Here is a 16,167-nt window from a genome sequence, read left to right as displayed (position 1 = left end):
TATCTGTAAGCTCCTACCCCAAATAAATACCCTTTATAAAACTCAACCGATTTCTGGTATTTTGCATCAGCACCCGTTTGGCTGACTAATACAAAGTGATTTAAGGGACATATCCTTAGTCAAATAAAATAAATGTTTAAAAAAAGATAAGAAAATTATAGGATAACAGGATAAATGAATATAGACAAAATCTGATGATATTAAGGAAAAAACTTTAATGCTTTTTTTGAGTGTTGGTGATACTAATATGATTATGTGGTTTTTTGTGTGTTTTTTTAGGAGGTACTAGGGATTGAACTGGGGACCTCGTACATGCAAAGCAGGTACTCAGCCACTGAGCTACACCCACTCTGCTATGACTGTGTTTTGAGAGAGAAGTCCTTATCTGTTAGAGATATGTACTGAAATTTTTATAGATTGTTTAAATATGAAATAAAATAGTGTCTGGGATTTGCTTTAAAATAATCAAGGTGCGGTGCAGTGGGGAAGTGGCTAGGGTTTCACAAGAAGCAGGATTATGAGTTGGTAATTGCTGAAAGTGAGTGATGGGTATACGGGTTCTCATAATATTCTTCTAGTTTAAGTATGTTTGAAATTTTTTAAAAGTTAAAAAGTAAATCTAACAAATAGAACCATCAGGCATCTATGTAAGTGTTAAGTAATTGTCTAAAATCTATAACATTTTAGAATTCTTTAAATTTTCAAGACGTCTGAAAGAGAGTGGTGCTTTATTCACATGCCCTTGATGGTAACTTTGAAAGCAGGATTCAGAACTCACAACGGCTTGCCTTTTTCAGCCACATTTCTGTTGTAATGCATTGCCCTCTTTCCTTCTATCAGAACACACACTTACCTTTGATGAGTTGGGTTCCATTTCAAGGATGCACTCAAATATAAAATGCAATGCCAGAAGTTTTGCAGCCTTCCTACTGCTTTTGAACTAAGAAATGTAGCTTCATATCAATGTCCTGATCACCTAACTCAGCCTGCAGCTGTGCTAGTGGCTGGAAAACATTGTCAAACGAATGCTTCACCATGACCACACCACTGACCTCTGTTTGCATTCAAGTCTTGCATCGGTCTATGAAACGGCCCCCAACACACTGGGCCAACTGGATAATCAAATTTTGTCCTCTACTGCTTCTTTCTTTCAAAAGTTTGAATTAGTGAAGTTAAAATATTCAGAAAACATCCAAAGTCTACTGCACTCTAGGTCAAAACCTGTTGTTGGGCAGCAATGAGGTTCTAGAAAGGATTTAATGTATCAATTCCAGTTCAGATAGGGCCAACTCTTAAAACCACCCATACACTCATTATGGCTAATACAGAAATGTTGCCTCACTTCAGCAGAGTGAAATCCAACAGACCTCCCCTGGCCACGAAATTTCTTAATTTGCATGCTGAGAAATTTAAGGGAAACCGGGGAGATTTATTTTCCTAGCGAAAAACCGAAAACAAAAAACCAAAAAAATCAGCAATTGCCTTCCACTTGTATGACTTGGGCAAGACAGCCAGCTATATTTTCATCCACCAGTCTCAGAGCAGTATCTTTGTGAAATAAACCTGCTTTTTCGAAAAACAAAACACCTCTCTTACCTAGTTCACAAAACAAAGCTAATTAAACTAGGAATACATACTACAAGCATAATCACAGGAGCATCACATCATCCCCTCACCCTTTCCATCGGGTGCGCCCAAAACGCACAAACACACGACGCCCCACACCGTCCCCCACGCGGGATTTGCCCCACGGTGTGACCACTGCTGACTCTCAGTGGAGAGATACCCTGCTCAACCCTGGAATTTACTTTTTTTTTTTTTATGGGAAGAAAAGGAAAAGAGCAGCGTAAGGAAACCTGGAAATCCGTTTTAATTCACATTTCAAATCCATAAGCTTTCATCCCCTCCAATATTTTTCTGCATCAAAACGCAGGTATACCAGGGGTTCAAGGCACAGTTTCTTGCGCGGTTCATAACGACGGAGGCTGGGAACGCGGGTGGAAGTAAGGGTGGAACCGCAGACTGGCGGGGCGGGCGGGGTCAGAGGTCCCGGAGCCCCCCCCCCAGGAGCCCACGCGGCGGCCGCGCCCCCAGCTTCCCCCCCGCGCGACCCTGGGGCCGTGAGGTGCCCGCGCCGCCCGCGTGTGCCGCCCTTAGGCAGGGCCCATTCACTTCCGGTGACAAATCCCTCCCACCCCCTCGAGAAATAATGTAGCAGTTCCCCGCCGCCTTCCCAAAGACCCACAGCCCCACGGAGAGCCGCCGAGCCCGGCCGGGGGTCTCGGCCCCGCGCGGCCAGCAGCGCCCGGAAGCGCAGGGAAAGGACGGGGGGGGGGGGGAAGGGGGTGGACTCGCACCTTCCCCACCCCCACCCTGCCGGCTGCAGCAATTGGCAAAAAAAAATTGTAATCCGTTTGTAGACTCCTCCAGGGCCCCCCGCACCGGGATGCAGTGAGGAACTCAGTCTCTCCCAACGCGGGGCCCTTCGCCTTCCCCCGCCCCAGAGTCTGCCTGCGGGGACCCAGGAACCCCCAGGAGCCCTCAGGCCGTGCCGATCTCCGGCGGACGGGGGTGAAATGGGTGGGGTAGGAAGAGGGCGACGGGGCGGCCGGAATGGGCTGGGGGAAGGGGTGTTGGCAGGGAAAAGAAAAAAAAAAAAAAGCCGAGGCATGCGAGCGGCTCCCTAGCCAGCTGTTCCAGCTGCCGCTTCCTCCGGCGCGGGCCGGGCGGTGCAATATTCACCTCCCCCCTCCATCTTTCTCACCACTACCTGTGCCCCCACCCGCCATTCGCACACATTTCCCCCCCGGTAGCGGATCTCCGGCCTGTAAGGGGATAGTAGGGAGGAGCCGGGGGGAGGGGGAGGCCTGCGAGTTTCTAACCTTGTTCTTATAAACAAACCCACATGTGCAGCTGCCGCTGCTGCAACTCACCCCACAATCCCGGATATAAGTCCTGCCCCTTTAAGAGGAAAAAAAGCTACCCCGCCTGTCTCCCATCCCACCCATCCACAAGGACCTTTGTCTCCCCACCCTCCCTGTCAGTCAGTCCCGCCCCCTTTCCCCGCCCCCTCCTTTGCGGGGTAACCAATGGGCGAAGAAAATAAGGCCAGCGGCCTGACGTAAGCGAGGCTGTCCAATCACAGGGCGCGTTGGTGAAAGGCCTCACGGAGAGCGCGTCCGAAGGAAGATAGGCGAAAAGAAGCTCGAAGTCAAGATGGAGGCTGCTAGTTGTTCCGCTGCTCCAGTAGGAAACGGGGCTGTGGGGTCCCAGAGAGACCTGGCTCTGATTCCTGAGCGACTTCAGAGACGCGAACAAGAGCGGCAACTAGAATTGGAAAAGCGGAAGCAAAAGCGGCAGGACCAGGAGGTGGAGGAGGAAAAGAGCGACTTTTTCGCTGCCGCCTTCTCTCGGGAGCGAGCGGCGGTGGAAAAGCTTCTGGAGAGCGGGGAGTCCGCCGAAGGGCTCGAGGAAGCGGCCGCCCGGCTCCAGGGACTGCAGAAACTTCTCAACGATTCGGTTTTGTTCCTGGCCGCCTACGACCTGCGGCAGGGACAGGAGGCGCTGGCGCGACTGCAGGCGGCCCTGGCCGAGAGGCGCCAGGAGCTGCAGCCCAAGAAGCGTTTCGCTTTCAAGAGCCGGAAGAAGGATGCTGCAGCGGCTCCCAAAGGAGACGCGGCTCCCGGCGCCCCGCCGCCTGCCTCCCCGCCGCCCCTGAAGGAAGAGGGAGGCTTGGGCTCCAGTTGGGTCTGCGGCTTTTCCAACCTGGAGTCCCAAGTCTTGGAGAAGAGAGCGGAGGAGCTCCACCAGCGCGACGTCCTTTTGACCGAGTTGAGCAACTGTACGGTCAAACTGTACGGCAACCCCAATACTCTGCGACTGACCAAGGCCCGCAACTGCACGGTGCTCTGCGGTCCCGTGTCCACCTCGGTGTTCCTGGAGAACTGCAGTGATTGCATGTTGACCGTGGCCTGCCAACAGCTCCGCATACACAGTACGAGAAACACCCGCATCTTCCTGCAGGTGATCAGCAGGGCCATCGTAGAGGACTGCCACGGGATCCAGTTGGCCCCTTACACCTGGAGCTACCCGGGGATCGACAAGGACTTCGAGGATTCTGGTTTAGATAGGAGCAAAAATAACTGGAACGACGTTGATGATTTCAACTGGCTGGTCCGGGGTGTGGCCTCCCCAAACTGGAGTATTCTTCCCGAAGAGGAGCGAATGATTCACTGAGACTAAGCAGTGTCACTCGGCATTCCGACCAAATAATTTCTGTGTGATACTGACCCCAGATAGTGGGATTCCACAGTTTACTTGCTGTTGTCACACTTTATGGTTTAGTATTTTAAGGCTCAGCTTGCGATGGCTTCCTACTTGTGATTTCCATGACATTAGCGATGGGTCTAACACTTTAAAGCATTTTTGCTATTTTGGTAATGTCTAGGAGTTTTTATGTACTTTGATAGTTTGAAACAATAGGGCAAAAGGAGTGGGTATGTGCTGGTTTTTAATGATTTGTGATGTTTAAAGCCTGGCACAGTGCATGATACTGTAGGTCTTCAATAAATATTTGTTTGATAAACGAATTCATTAGGGCTCTGGTGGGAGCCAATTCATGTGGAAGGGTGGTATTAGACCTGTGCCAAGTACCATTATCAGAGTTTTTTTTATGAATTCGAAGGTTTGATTTACATAGGTATATCTCAGCAGGGTGCTCTAAAGACAACTCTGTAGTCTTCAGCTACACATTAGCTTGGGCTTCTGGAATCCAGCTACTCATTGACTTCTTTGGGTTCAAAGTTTTGGCCTAGACCCAAAGAGGCTCATGAGTCTTACCAGCTGTGTAACCAGAATAATTGTAGCCACCAATTATTTGTGCACTTAACATGTCATAGGTGCTGTTTTAAGTACTTGAAGGACCTAAGTCTTCAAAATCTTAGGAGATTGGTTCTGTTAGCACCATTTTTCAAATGAGAAAACTGGTGAGTAACTTGCCCAAGGTCGCACAGCTCAGTGGTGGACTGGGACTTAAAACCACATAGTCTGGCTCCAGAACTACCTTTATAACTAGCACAACAAATTGATTTTCAATAGTGTTAGCCAAGAAAGCTTTCAAATTAATTAGGGCAAATTTCCTAAATTTTCAGGCATAATTATGCTAGGTGTCTTCTTAGAATTAAGGCAAAGCCGAGGCTTATTTTTTCCACTCATTTTGCTATAATTCTCCATTTTACTGTTATTTTCTGCTCTGTACATTACCATCCAGTGTTCTTTTTTTTTTCTTTAATTTTTTGATTTTACATCCAGTGTTCTTAAGTGGAAAGTTGTAAGATTCAAAGATTCAAGAAACTTTTTTGGGTCTTGTGGCTTTGTAGTTGTAGACACAGTTTCTTAAAAAAAAAAAATTACTTCAATTATTAAGGTCCTTGAAATACCTCAAATATTTATATGTTTAATATTTGTGTACCATCTTGTTCCAAAAAAAGGATATGTGAAATGTAACAAGATAAAAATAAGTGAGAAGCAGGAGCAAGAGTAGAGCCAGAAACTGGAGACAGATATGAGACCAGTAAAATGTATTCTGCTGAGCTCTAGTCCGGAGGTGAGTCCAGAATTTTTTTTCCCCTTAACTATTAGCTGACTTGAAAAAGGATCTTAATCAGCTTCATAATTTGCAATATCCACAAAGAAGGGGAAAATAAATAATTTGCTTAGGAGAAATAATACTGATAAAAGGAGACAACATGTAATGAAATACCTCAGCCATATTTTCCCATTATACCCCTGAAGACTGATAGCTTGACATCATAAAGCATACTTGAGGAATGACCATTCTTGTGGCACTGATGGGCTTGCAATTTATATTTTATTAATTTATTTAAAAAGGATTTTTTTATTTATACCCCCCCTTTACGACTTGTTCTTTTCTTTTGCTGTCTCTTCTCTGTGTCCATTTGCTGCATGTTTTTTCTGTATCTGCTTGTCTCCCTTTTGGGTCATCTTGCTGTGCCAGCTCTCCGTGGCGCACGGGCCAGCTTGCCTTCACAAGGAGGCCCCGGGACCGAACCCAGGGTTCCCATATATTAGAAGGGAGCCCAACTGATTGAGCCACAGCTGCTTCCCTATTCTATTAATTTTTACAGAAAGTTTAATTGCTTAAAAAAAATAAAATCCCTTGAACCTTTCACAGGCCTGCAGTTGGTGATAAAATGACAATAGCATGGCAGTTTGAACTGTAATGAACGCTAGCTAGTCTCAGCCGAGCTTTCAGTGCTGCTCCGCAGGCCTGTTGTGTTGGTCTGAATGGCTCACTTCCCTCCTTAGGTGAATGAGTGCAGACCATTTTCGACTTTTCTAAAACCGCTAACCTCACCTGACTGACAAATTATAGGCCACCCAACTATTATCCCATTAACATTCCTTCATACTTGAGAATATTTCCATTTTCTGCTGGTCCTCCTTCTTTTCTAGAGGCACATTTTCCCCCTAGAGCCTCCTCTTCTTGTGCCCATCTCTACTTCCTGTGGTTCTTACTCCCTTTCCCTTGGCCTTTTTCCTCCTCTTAACAAGCAGGGGATGCGAATGTGGCTCAAGCAGTTGGGCACCCGCCTACCAAATGGGAGGGCTGGGGTTCAGTTCCCAGTGCCTCCTAAAGAAGACAAGCAAGATAGCGAACTGATACAATAGGAAGATGCAATGAAGAGGTACAATGAGGAAACAATGAGAGACACAAGTGGGGAGCAGAGGTGGCTCAAGTAATTGGGTACCTCCTTCCCACATGGGAGGTCCTAGCTTCTGTTCCCAGTGCCTCAAAAAAAAAAGACAGCACACAACAAATGGACACAGAGAAGAGACAACGAGAACGAGCACAAACCGTGGGGGAGAGAAATAAATCTTTAGAAATATATATATGGCTCATATTTGTGGCTTATATTATAAAGAAACAAGCCCACAGCCAGGTCCTGAGAATACTTGTCCCTTCACACTACGTATCACTGAATGACATTCCACCTCCTTCCTGGTAACTGTCAGTCATCCTAAAGAGTAACTGTCACCTACATCTGTATCTGCCCCCTGTTAAAAGTTTTTGTTTTTAGCAGTTTTTTAAAACAAATTTTACTGATATAAATAAAGCATACAATTCATCCAAGTGTACAATCAATGGTGTGTGGTATAATCACATAGTTGTGCATTCATCACTTCAATCATAAGAGTATTTTCATTATTTCAATAATAAATAGGTAGGGAAACGGACTTTGGCCCAGTGGTTAGGGCGTCCGTCTACCATATGGGAGGTCCGCGGTTCAAGCCCCGGGCCTCCTTGACCCGTGTGGAGCTGGCCATGCGCAGTGCTGATGCGCGCAAGGAGTGCCCTGCCACACAGGGGTGTCCCTGCGTAGGGGAGCCCCACGCGCAAGGAGTGCACCCATAAGGTGAGCCGCCCAGCGCGAAGGAGGGAGCAGCCTGCCAAGGAATGGCGCCGCCCACACTTCCCGTGCCGCTGACGACAACAGAAGCGGACAAAGAAACAAGATGCAGCAAAAAGACACAGAAAACAGACAACCGGGGGAGGGGGGGGGAATTAAATAAATAAATAAATCTTTAAAAAAAATAATAGGCAAACAAGAAAATGCTTCACCTCAATCTATGTTTCCCCTGCTGTACATAAGTGCTATTTCTGGCTATTCTTGCACAATCATTCATTTTTTAATCAGTTTTATTGAGATAGGTTCACATACCATATCATCTATCCGAAGTGTATAATCCATGGCTTTTAGTGTAATCACGGTGTTGTATATTCATCACCACAAAAAATTTTAGAACAATTTCATGACTCCGAAAAGAAAAACTCCACACCCTTAGCAGTCATCTCTCAATTCATCTATGCTTCCTCTGCCCTGAATAACCACTAATCTAATTTCAGCTTTATAAATTGATTTATATCTACATTTTATATAAATGGAATTATACAATACATAGTACTTTGTGTCTTTTTTTTTTTTTTTTTTTTCACTTAAGCATAAGGGTTTTTTGTTTGGCCTGATACTAACATCTTGTAACATTAACATTTGTTCAGTTACAAAGGAGTCTTACATATGTATTACCAATTCATACTACTTCACATGAGGTTTTACTATGCTCTGTAGTCCCATGTTAGATTTTTTAGCTTTCCTTCTAGTAATATACATGACCTTAGACTTTCCCTTTCAACCAGTCATACTCATTTATTAGCACTATTAGTTACAAACATGTTTTCTATGCATTTCTAAACAAACTTATTTACCAATTCTGCACAAGTTAGCCCTCAGCTTACCATTTTCTGACCTTATTCTACTTTTCTGGTGATCCATATTCTAGTTATTAACTCCATGAGTTTACAGTATATTTAGTTCAGAGAAGCAGATATGCCTCAAGTGATTGAGCTCCTGCCTATCACATCGGAAGTCTCAGATTTGGTGCCCCGTGCCTCCTAAAGAAGACCGAGACAACAAGCTGATGTGACAAGTAGACACAGAGACGTAATGCAATGAGATGACTCAAGAGACACGAGGAAAAACATGAGAGTCAGCAAAGCAGGGAGCAGAGGTGCCTAAGGCGATTAGTCACCTCCCTCCCACATTGAAGTTCCTGGGTTCAGTTCCCTGTGCCTCCTGAAAAGAAGACCAGCACACAACAAGCAGACACAGCAAATCAGACAATGAGGGGGTGGGGAGAAATAAAACTTAAAAAAAAAGTCCAATATATTTAGTTCATTGCAGCCATACAGTATTTGTCCTTTTGTGTCTGGCTTGCTTCACTCAACAATGTCCTTCGGATTCCTCCATGTTGTAACATGCTTCATGGCTTGATTTCTCCTTACAGCTGCATAATATTCCATCATGTGAATACACCACAGTTTGTTTATCCATTCATTGGTTGATGGATACCTGGGTTGTTTCCATCTTTTGGCTATGGTGAATAACTGCTGTGAACATCGGTGTGCAGATGTCTGTGCAGGTCACTGCTCTCAGTTCTTCTGGGTATATATCCAGTAGTGGTATTGCAGGGTCTTGTGGCAAATCTATATTCAACTTCTTTAGGAACTGCCAAACAGTCCTCCACAGTGGCTGTACCATTCTGTATTCCCACCAACAGTGAATAAGTGTTCCTATCCACATCCGCTTCAACACTTGTAGTTATCTTTTTAATAGTGGCCATTCAGAGAGGTATGAAATGATATCTCATTGTAGCTTTGATTTGCATTTCCCTAATCACTAGTGAAGTTAAACATTTTTTCATGTGTTTTTTCACCATTTGTATTTCTTCTTGGATAAATGTCTATTCAAGTCTTTTGCCCATTTTAAAATCGGGTCATATGTCTTTTTATGGTTGGATTGTAGCTTCTTTTCATATATCATGGATTTTAAACACTTAATCATGGGAAGCAGATTTGGCTCAACTGATAGAGCATCCACCTACTATATAGGAGGTCCAGGGTTTCAAAACCAGGGTCTCCTGACCCGTGTGGTGAGCTGGCCCATGTGCAGCGCTGATGCGCGTAAGAAGTGCCGTGCCACGCAGGGGTGTCTCCCGTGTAGGGGAGCCCCATGTGCAAGCAGTGCGCCCCCTATGGAGAGCCACCCCACGCAAAAAAGCGCAGCCTGCCCAGGAGTGGCACCGCACACACACAGCTGACAGCAAGATGACACAACTAAAAAAAGAGACAGATTCCCAGTGCCACTGACAAGAATGCAAGCGGACATAGAAGAACACACAGTGAATGGAAACAGAGAGCAGACAATGGGTGGGGGCGGGGGGGAAGGGGAGAGAAATAAATAAGAAATCTTAAAAATAAAAAACACTTATCAGATATATGATTTCCAAATCTTATCTCCCATTGAATCAGCTGCCTTTTTATCCTTTTGACAAAGACTTTGAGGTCCAAGAGTGTTTAATTTTGAGGTTGTCCCATTTATCTATTTTTCTTTTTTTAAAGATTTATTTATTTCTCTCTACCTCCCTCCCTCCCTCGTTGTTTTGCACTTGCTGTCTGCTCTCTGTGTCTGTTCATTGTGTTCTTGTTTTCTTTTTAGGAGGCACTGTGACCCAAACCTAGGACCGCCTATTTGGTAGGCAGATACCCAACTGCTTGAGCCACATCTGCTTTCCTATTTTTTCTTTCGTTGCTCGTTCTTCGGGTATAAGGTCCAAGAAACCATCACCTACAAGGTCTTGAAGATGTTTCCCTCCATTTTTTTCTAGTAGTTTTATGGCCCTGGCTTTTATATTTAGGTCTTTGATCCATTTTGAGTTGATTCTTACATAAGGAGTGAGATAGGGGTCCTCTTTCATTCTTTTGATTATAGATATCCAGTTCTCCCAGCACCATTTGTTGAAGAGACTGTTTGTCCCATTAACATGGACTTGGTAGGCTTGTCAAAAACCAGTCGGCAGTAGAGGTGAGAGTTTTTCTGGACTCAATTTTATTCCATCAATCAAGGTGTATCTTTATACTAATACCACGCTGTTTTGACCACTAGCTTTATAGTATGTTTCAAGGTCAGGCAGTGAAAGTCCTCCCACATCACCTCCTTTTTAGAATGCTTTAGGCTATTTGTGTGCACTTTCCCTTCCAAATAAGTTTGGTAATTGCCTTCTCTACTTCTGAAAGTAGGCTGTTGGAATTTTGATTGGTATTGCATTGAATCTATAAATCAGTTTGGGTAGGATTGATGTCTTCATGATATTTAGTCTTCCAATCTATGAACAAGGAATATCTTTCCATTTGTTTAGGTTTTCATTGATTTTTTTCAGCATTGTTTTGTAGTTTTCTGAACATAGGTCTGTACTTCTTTGGTTAAATTGATTCCTGGGTATTTGAATCTTTTTGTTGCTATTATAAATGGAATTTTTTTTATTTCCTCCCCAGATTGTTCAGTACAAGTGTAGAGAAACATTATTGATTTTTGTGTTGATATTGTACCCTGCCACTTGTTTATTAGCTTAAGTAGCTTTGTCATAGACATTTCAGAATTTTCTAAATATTGGATCATGTCATCTGCGAATAGTAAGAGTTTTGCTTCCTCTTTTCCTGTTTGGATGTCTTTTTTTTTCCTTGTCTATTTGCTCTAGCTAAGAACTAATAGCACAATATTGAATAACAGTGGTGACAGTGGGCATCCTTGTCTTATTCCTGATCTTAGAGGGAAAGCTTTCAATCTTTCCCCGCTGAGTACAATGTTGGCTGTGTGTTTTCATTTATGCCCTTTATCATATTAGGAATTTTCCTTCTATTCCTATCTTTTGAAGTGTTTTTATCAAGAAAGTATGCTGTATTATGTTGAATGCCTTTTCTGCATTGATCAAGAGGATCAAGTGTTTTTTCCCCTTCGATTTGTTAATATGGTGTATTATGTTAATTGATTTTCTTATGTTGAACCTCCCTTGCATACCAGGAATAAATCCCACTTGGTCATGTGTGTAATTCTTTTGATAAGCTGTTGGATTCTATTTGCAAATATCCTGTTGAGAATTTTTGCATCTATATTCATTAGAGAGATTGGTCTGTAATTTTCTTTTCTTGTAGTATGTTTATCTGGCTTTGGTGTTAGGCTGATGTTGACTACATAAAGTGTGTTAAGTAGTTTTCCCTCCTCTTCAATTTTTTGGAAGAGTTTAAACAAGATTGGTGTTAATTCTTCTCAAAATGCCTGGTAGATTTCACCCGTGAAGCCATCTGTCCTGGACTTTTCTTTGTTGGGAGATTTTTGATGACAGATTCAATCTCTAAGTGTGATTGGTTTGTTAAACCTTGTACTTTTTGTAGGGTCAGTGTAGGTTGGTTGTGCATTTTTAGGAGTTTGTCCATTTCATCTAGGTTTTCTAGTTTATTGGCATACAGTTTCTCATAATATCCTCTTATGATCCCTTTTATTTCTGTGGGATGAGTTTTTTGTTTTGTATTTTTTTAAAAAGATTTATTTATTTATTTATTTATTTACCCCCCCCCCCCCGGTTGTCTGTTCTCTGTGTCTATTTGCTACGTCTTGTTTCTTTGTCCGCTTCTGTTGTCATCAGCAGCACGGGAAGTGTGTGCGGCACCATTCCTGGGCAGGCTGCACTTTCTTTCACCCTAGGCGGGCGGCTCTCCTTCCGGGTGCACTCCTTGCGCGTGGGGCTCCCCTACGCGGGGGGACACCCCTGAGTGGCAGGGCACTCCTTGTGCGCATCAGCACTGTGCATGGGCCAGCTCCACACGGGTCAAGGAGGCCCGGGGTTTGAACCGCGGACCTCCCATGTGGTAGACGGACGCCCTAACCACTGGGCCAAGTCCGTTTCCCTTGTTTTTTATTTTTTAGGTGGTACCAGGGATTGAACCTGGGATCTCATTCATGGGAAGCAGGCACTCAACCACTGAGCTATACTCATTCCCCCTGTGGGATGAGTTTGGTTTTTTTTAAGATTTATTTTATTTATTTCTCCCCCACCCCGTATTCTCCCCATTGTCTGCTCTCTCTGTCCATTTGCTGTGTGTTTTTCTGTGTCTAATTAGGCGGCTCCAGGAACTGATCCTGGGACCTCCCGGAGTAGGAGAGCGGTGATTACTTTCTTGTGCCACATCCATTTCCCTGTGGGGTAAGTTTTAAACTCCCCATTCCTATTTTTTTTTTTTAGGTATGGGGCCATGGATCAAAACTGGGACCTTGCATGTGGGAGGCTGGTGCTCAACCACTGAACCACATCAGCTTCCCTGAGTTGTTTTTTTCTTTGTTTTGCTTGTTGTTTGTTTTTGTTTTTTTTCAGGAGGTACCGGGAACCTAACCCAGGAGTTCCTATGTGGGAGGGGTGAACTCAATGGCTTGCGCCATATCTGCTCCCATCCCCTTTCATTTCTGATTTTATTTATGTGCATCTTCTCTCTTTTTTTTTTGTTAGGCTAGCTAAGGGTTTCCCCTAAGTTTTTGTAATGGGTCTTTTACCTCTTTTCTCTGTTAAAACTGCTTTTAGGTGGGATCAGTGGCTCAATCACCAAATCTAATGTTCTCCTTGTGCCCCTCCCCCTGCTCCCCACTCTTTATCTTTTTCACTCAAAACAATGTTTACTACCTTTTCCTTGGACTTCTCTTTCCTCAACCTTTGTAGCTTTGTTCTACCCTGCTTCTTTTATGACAGCTTCTTTCTCTTCATTGGGATTCCAGTGCTTTATAGCCACTACATATGGGTGATGTCCAAAGTTTTGCCTTTAGCCTCTTTGCATATGCTCTCTCCAGAGCCTCAGCTCTTAACTGTGTACGTAATCCTGCATATGCATCCACATCCTTCTGTCTAAGTGCATCTGCCTTTCCAATTCCTTTTTTTTTTTTTGAGGTACCAGGGCCAGGGCCAGGCATTGAACCCAGGACCTCGCAAGTGGGAAGCTGGCACTCAATTACTGAGCCACATCAGCTCTCCTGAGTTGGTTTTGTCATTTGTTTGCTTGTCGTTTGTCTTTGTTTTTAGTAAGCAAAAGGATTTGAACCTGGGATCTCCCATGTGGGAAACAGGTGCTCAGCTGCTTGAGCCATTGTCTGCTCCCCTCCATATATTCTTTTATTTAATATTATTTATTTATTCATTCATTTATTCATTTATTACTGTCAGCTCTGTGTATTCTTCTGTGCCTGCTTGTCTTCTCTTTAGGAGGCACTGAGAACAGATCCTGGGACCTTTTGGAGTGGGAGAGAAGTGCTCGATCTCTTGCATCACTTCAGATCCCTGGTCTGCTGTGCCTTTTATTATCTTTCTGTGTCTCTTTATATTGTGTCATCTTGCTGCACCACCTTGCCGTGGGGGCCAGCACTGTGCATGAGCCAGCTCTCCCCTCGGGCCAGCTCACTGTGCAGGCCAGCCTGCCTTCACCAGGAGGCCCCAGGAATTGAACCCTGGACCTCCCATATGGTAGATAGGAGCCCAATCACTTGAGCCACATCTGCTTCTCTCATATATTCTTAAAATCTCTGTTTTTACCTCTTTCTCTCCCAAATCCATATATTTTTAATAGCATCTCTATTTTCCATGCTTTCAGTGTGTACCAGGGCCAAGCAGGTAAAGGCTTCTGGGAGTAAGTCAGTTGGAAGTGGGGACCAGGTGACTTGGCAGATAGATTCCAGCATTTGGGGAACATTGTGCAGGTCAAGCAAAACTTGTCTGCAGTATGTGCCCAGTCCCTGAGCTGGTCAATTTATAACCTCAGATTTCTAAATCATGTTGTTTATATCCAAAGCTGGTGCTCCCCATTTCATCCCATCCTATCCAGTCTGCTTGTGATTTCATTAGTTAGATCTTATTTTTTCCCCTAAACTACAGCAATGGATTTTTAAAACATAGGTAATTCCTGCAAAGGTACGTAGGATTATAGTAAAAAGAAATTCTCCCTCTCACTTTTGTTTCCGGCCATTCCATTCTCTTAGGATGCAACCACTTTTTATCTGTTTCTTTTGTATCTTTCCAGAATAGATTATGCATTTACAAACTTTGTGATTATATCCCTTTATTTCTCCATCCAAATAGAAGCGTACTCTATATACAAATCTCCACTTTATCATTATCTTTTCATATAAGTACATACAGAGTCATTTCATTCTTTTTACCTGCTGCATAGTATTGAGTTATATGGAAAGTAATTAATGGAAATTCAGGTTGTTTCCATCTTTAACCATTAGAAAAGTGCTATAGTAAATATCTTTATACATAATTTAGCATGTTTGCAATTCTATCTGTAGGCTGAATGACTAAGGGTGGAATTGCTGGATCAATAGGTATGAACAGTTATAATATTGATAGTTATTATCAAATTTGCCCCCCAAAGAGGTTTATAAATTTACACACTCATTTCTTCACATCCCTATTAATACCATGCGCTATCAGATTTTTGGATCTTTGCCAATCGGATAGTTAACAAAGTGTTATCTTCCTATAACAGTCGTTGTAATAATCCTCTAACTTGTTCCCTTCTCCAATTTCAAAATCATTCTGCACATGGCCACCAAGTTAGCTTTCATAAAGCATATCACTATCTAAAACCTGAGATCCCAACGCTCTGATGAACTTGCTGGCCTGGAAGGCAAACCCCTCCACCACCTGTTCTCAGCCTACTGTTCTTACATGGTCTTTTTCTGTTTCATCACACATACTTCATGCTCCAGCTAGTCTGAACTAATATTCATAAATCAAACACACTGCATCAGTCAGATCTGGCAGGAAACAGATGGCATACTCAACATGGATAATTTGAGGTAAGTTTAATAAAGGGACTATTTAGAAAGCTGTGGGCAGAGTTTACACAAAGCCGTAAGAGATGTTGCGATAACTGTTATCACCCCTAGGCCTGAAGAGGCAGAACTGCTATTTTGAATCTGACAGAAAGCTCCCTGACAAGAGCTGTGACCTTCACTAGTAGGAGGCAGTCAATTCATTGTGAATCCGGCAGCGGAAGAGCCACAGGAATTACAAAACCCTTCTCTAATCTTTTGTTGGTACCTTCCATTGCTGAACCCAATTGGAAACTGCAGGGCAAGGAAGTCAGTTGGTTCAGTCCATGTAGGTCAGCTGCCTGGACACAGAATGGAGAAGAGAAAAATGAATAATGGACCTGGAGGAACAATGGAAGATACTCAGTACAGACACATTCTGCCATACTTCCTGGCCTTTTCTCAATCAGTTCCTACATAGTTTGAGTCCACATGCATTTGCCAAAATTTCAGTCCTCTTTTAAGGCTAAGCCAAATGTCACTTCTTCTGGAAAGTCTTCTGGGATTTCCCTTAGTCCCTGACACCGCAGCTATGGTTTGCTAGAGCAGCTGTTGAATCTCCGAGGATGATAACTATGTTTCTGGTTCTTCATGGAGTTTCCTGTATCTCTCAGGATTGGAGGAACTTTTTGTGCTGAAGGCATTTCTCTGGAGTTCTCATTTCCCTCACAGTCTCACATGGAACTTTATTACCTATAGTAAGTTGGTATCTTTTACAACTTAAAAGAACTTAGCTGCTTCTGTGATTCAAAGGAAAAAAAATATCCAGCAAAGTGATTTTTAGAAATTTGTGAGGCCTCATTCTTTCAAAGTGGGATCTGTATTCCACCCGCTTTGGCAGGCAGGGCAGGCATCTTTCTTCCTCTCCTGCTTTCGAATAGTATCCTTTTGGCAA

At 43.6% G+C, this 16,167-nt stretch overlaps 2 protein-coding genes across 2 annotated transcripts in view; one reads left to right on the top strand and one right to left on the bottom strand.

Moving 5' to 3' along the window:
- The window catches only part of BICRAL (BICRA like chromatin remodeling complex associated protein), a 100,370-nt gene extending 97,417 nt beyond the window's left edge, over nt 1-2,953 (bottom strand). The window contains exon 1 of the mRNA XM_071218459.1: nt 2,934-2,953. The gene's annotated coding sequence lies outside the window, so the exon portion shown is untranslated. The remainder of the gene's footprint in view (nt 1-2,933) is intronic.
- TBCC (tubulin folding cofactor C) lies at nt 2,232-7,148 on the top strand. Its single transcript, XM_058306754.2, has one exon. It carries the CDS (start codon nt 3,217-3,219, stop codon nt 4,234-4,236), a length of 1,020 nt encoding a protein of 339 aa, XP_058162737.1. The 5' UTR covers nt 2,232-3,216; the 3' UTR covers nt 4,237-7,148.
- Nucleotides 7,149-16,167: the final 9,019 nt, after the last annotated feature.

The sequence above is a fragment of the Dasypus novemcinctus genome, chromosome 11 (genome assembly GCF_030445035.2).
Source record: "Dasypus novemcinctus isolate mDasNov1 chromosome 11, mDasNov1.1.hap2, whole genome shotgun sequence".
In the NCBI taxonomy this organism is placed as follows: domain Eukaryota; kingdom Metazoa; phylum Chordata; class Mammalia; order Cingulata; family Dasypodidae; genus Dasypus; species Dasypus novemcinctus.
The sequence above is the reverse complement of the archived record's forward strand: the minus strand, read 5'-3'. Positions and strand labels throughout refer to the sequence as shown.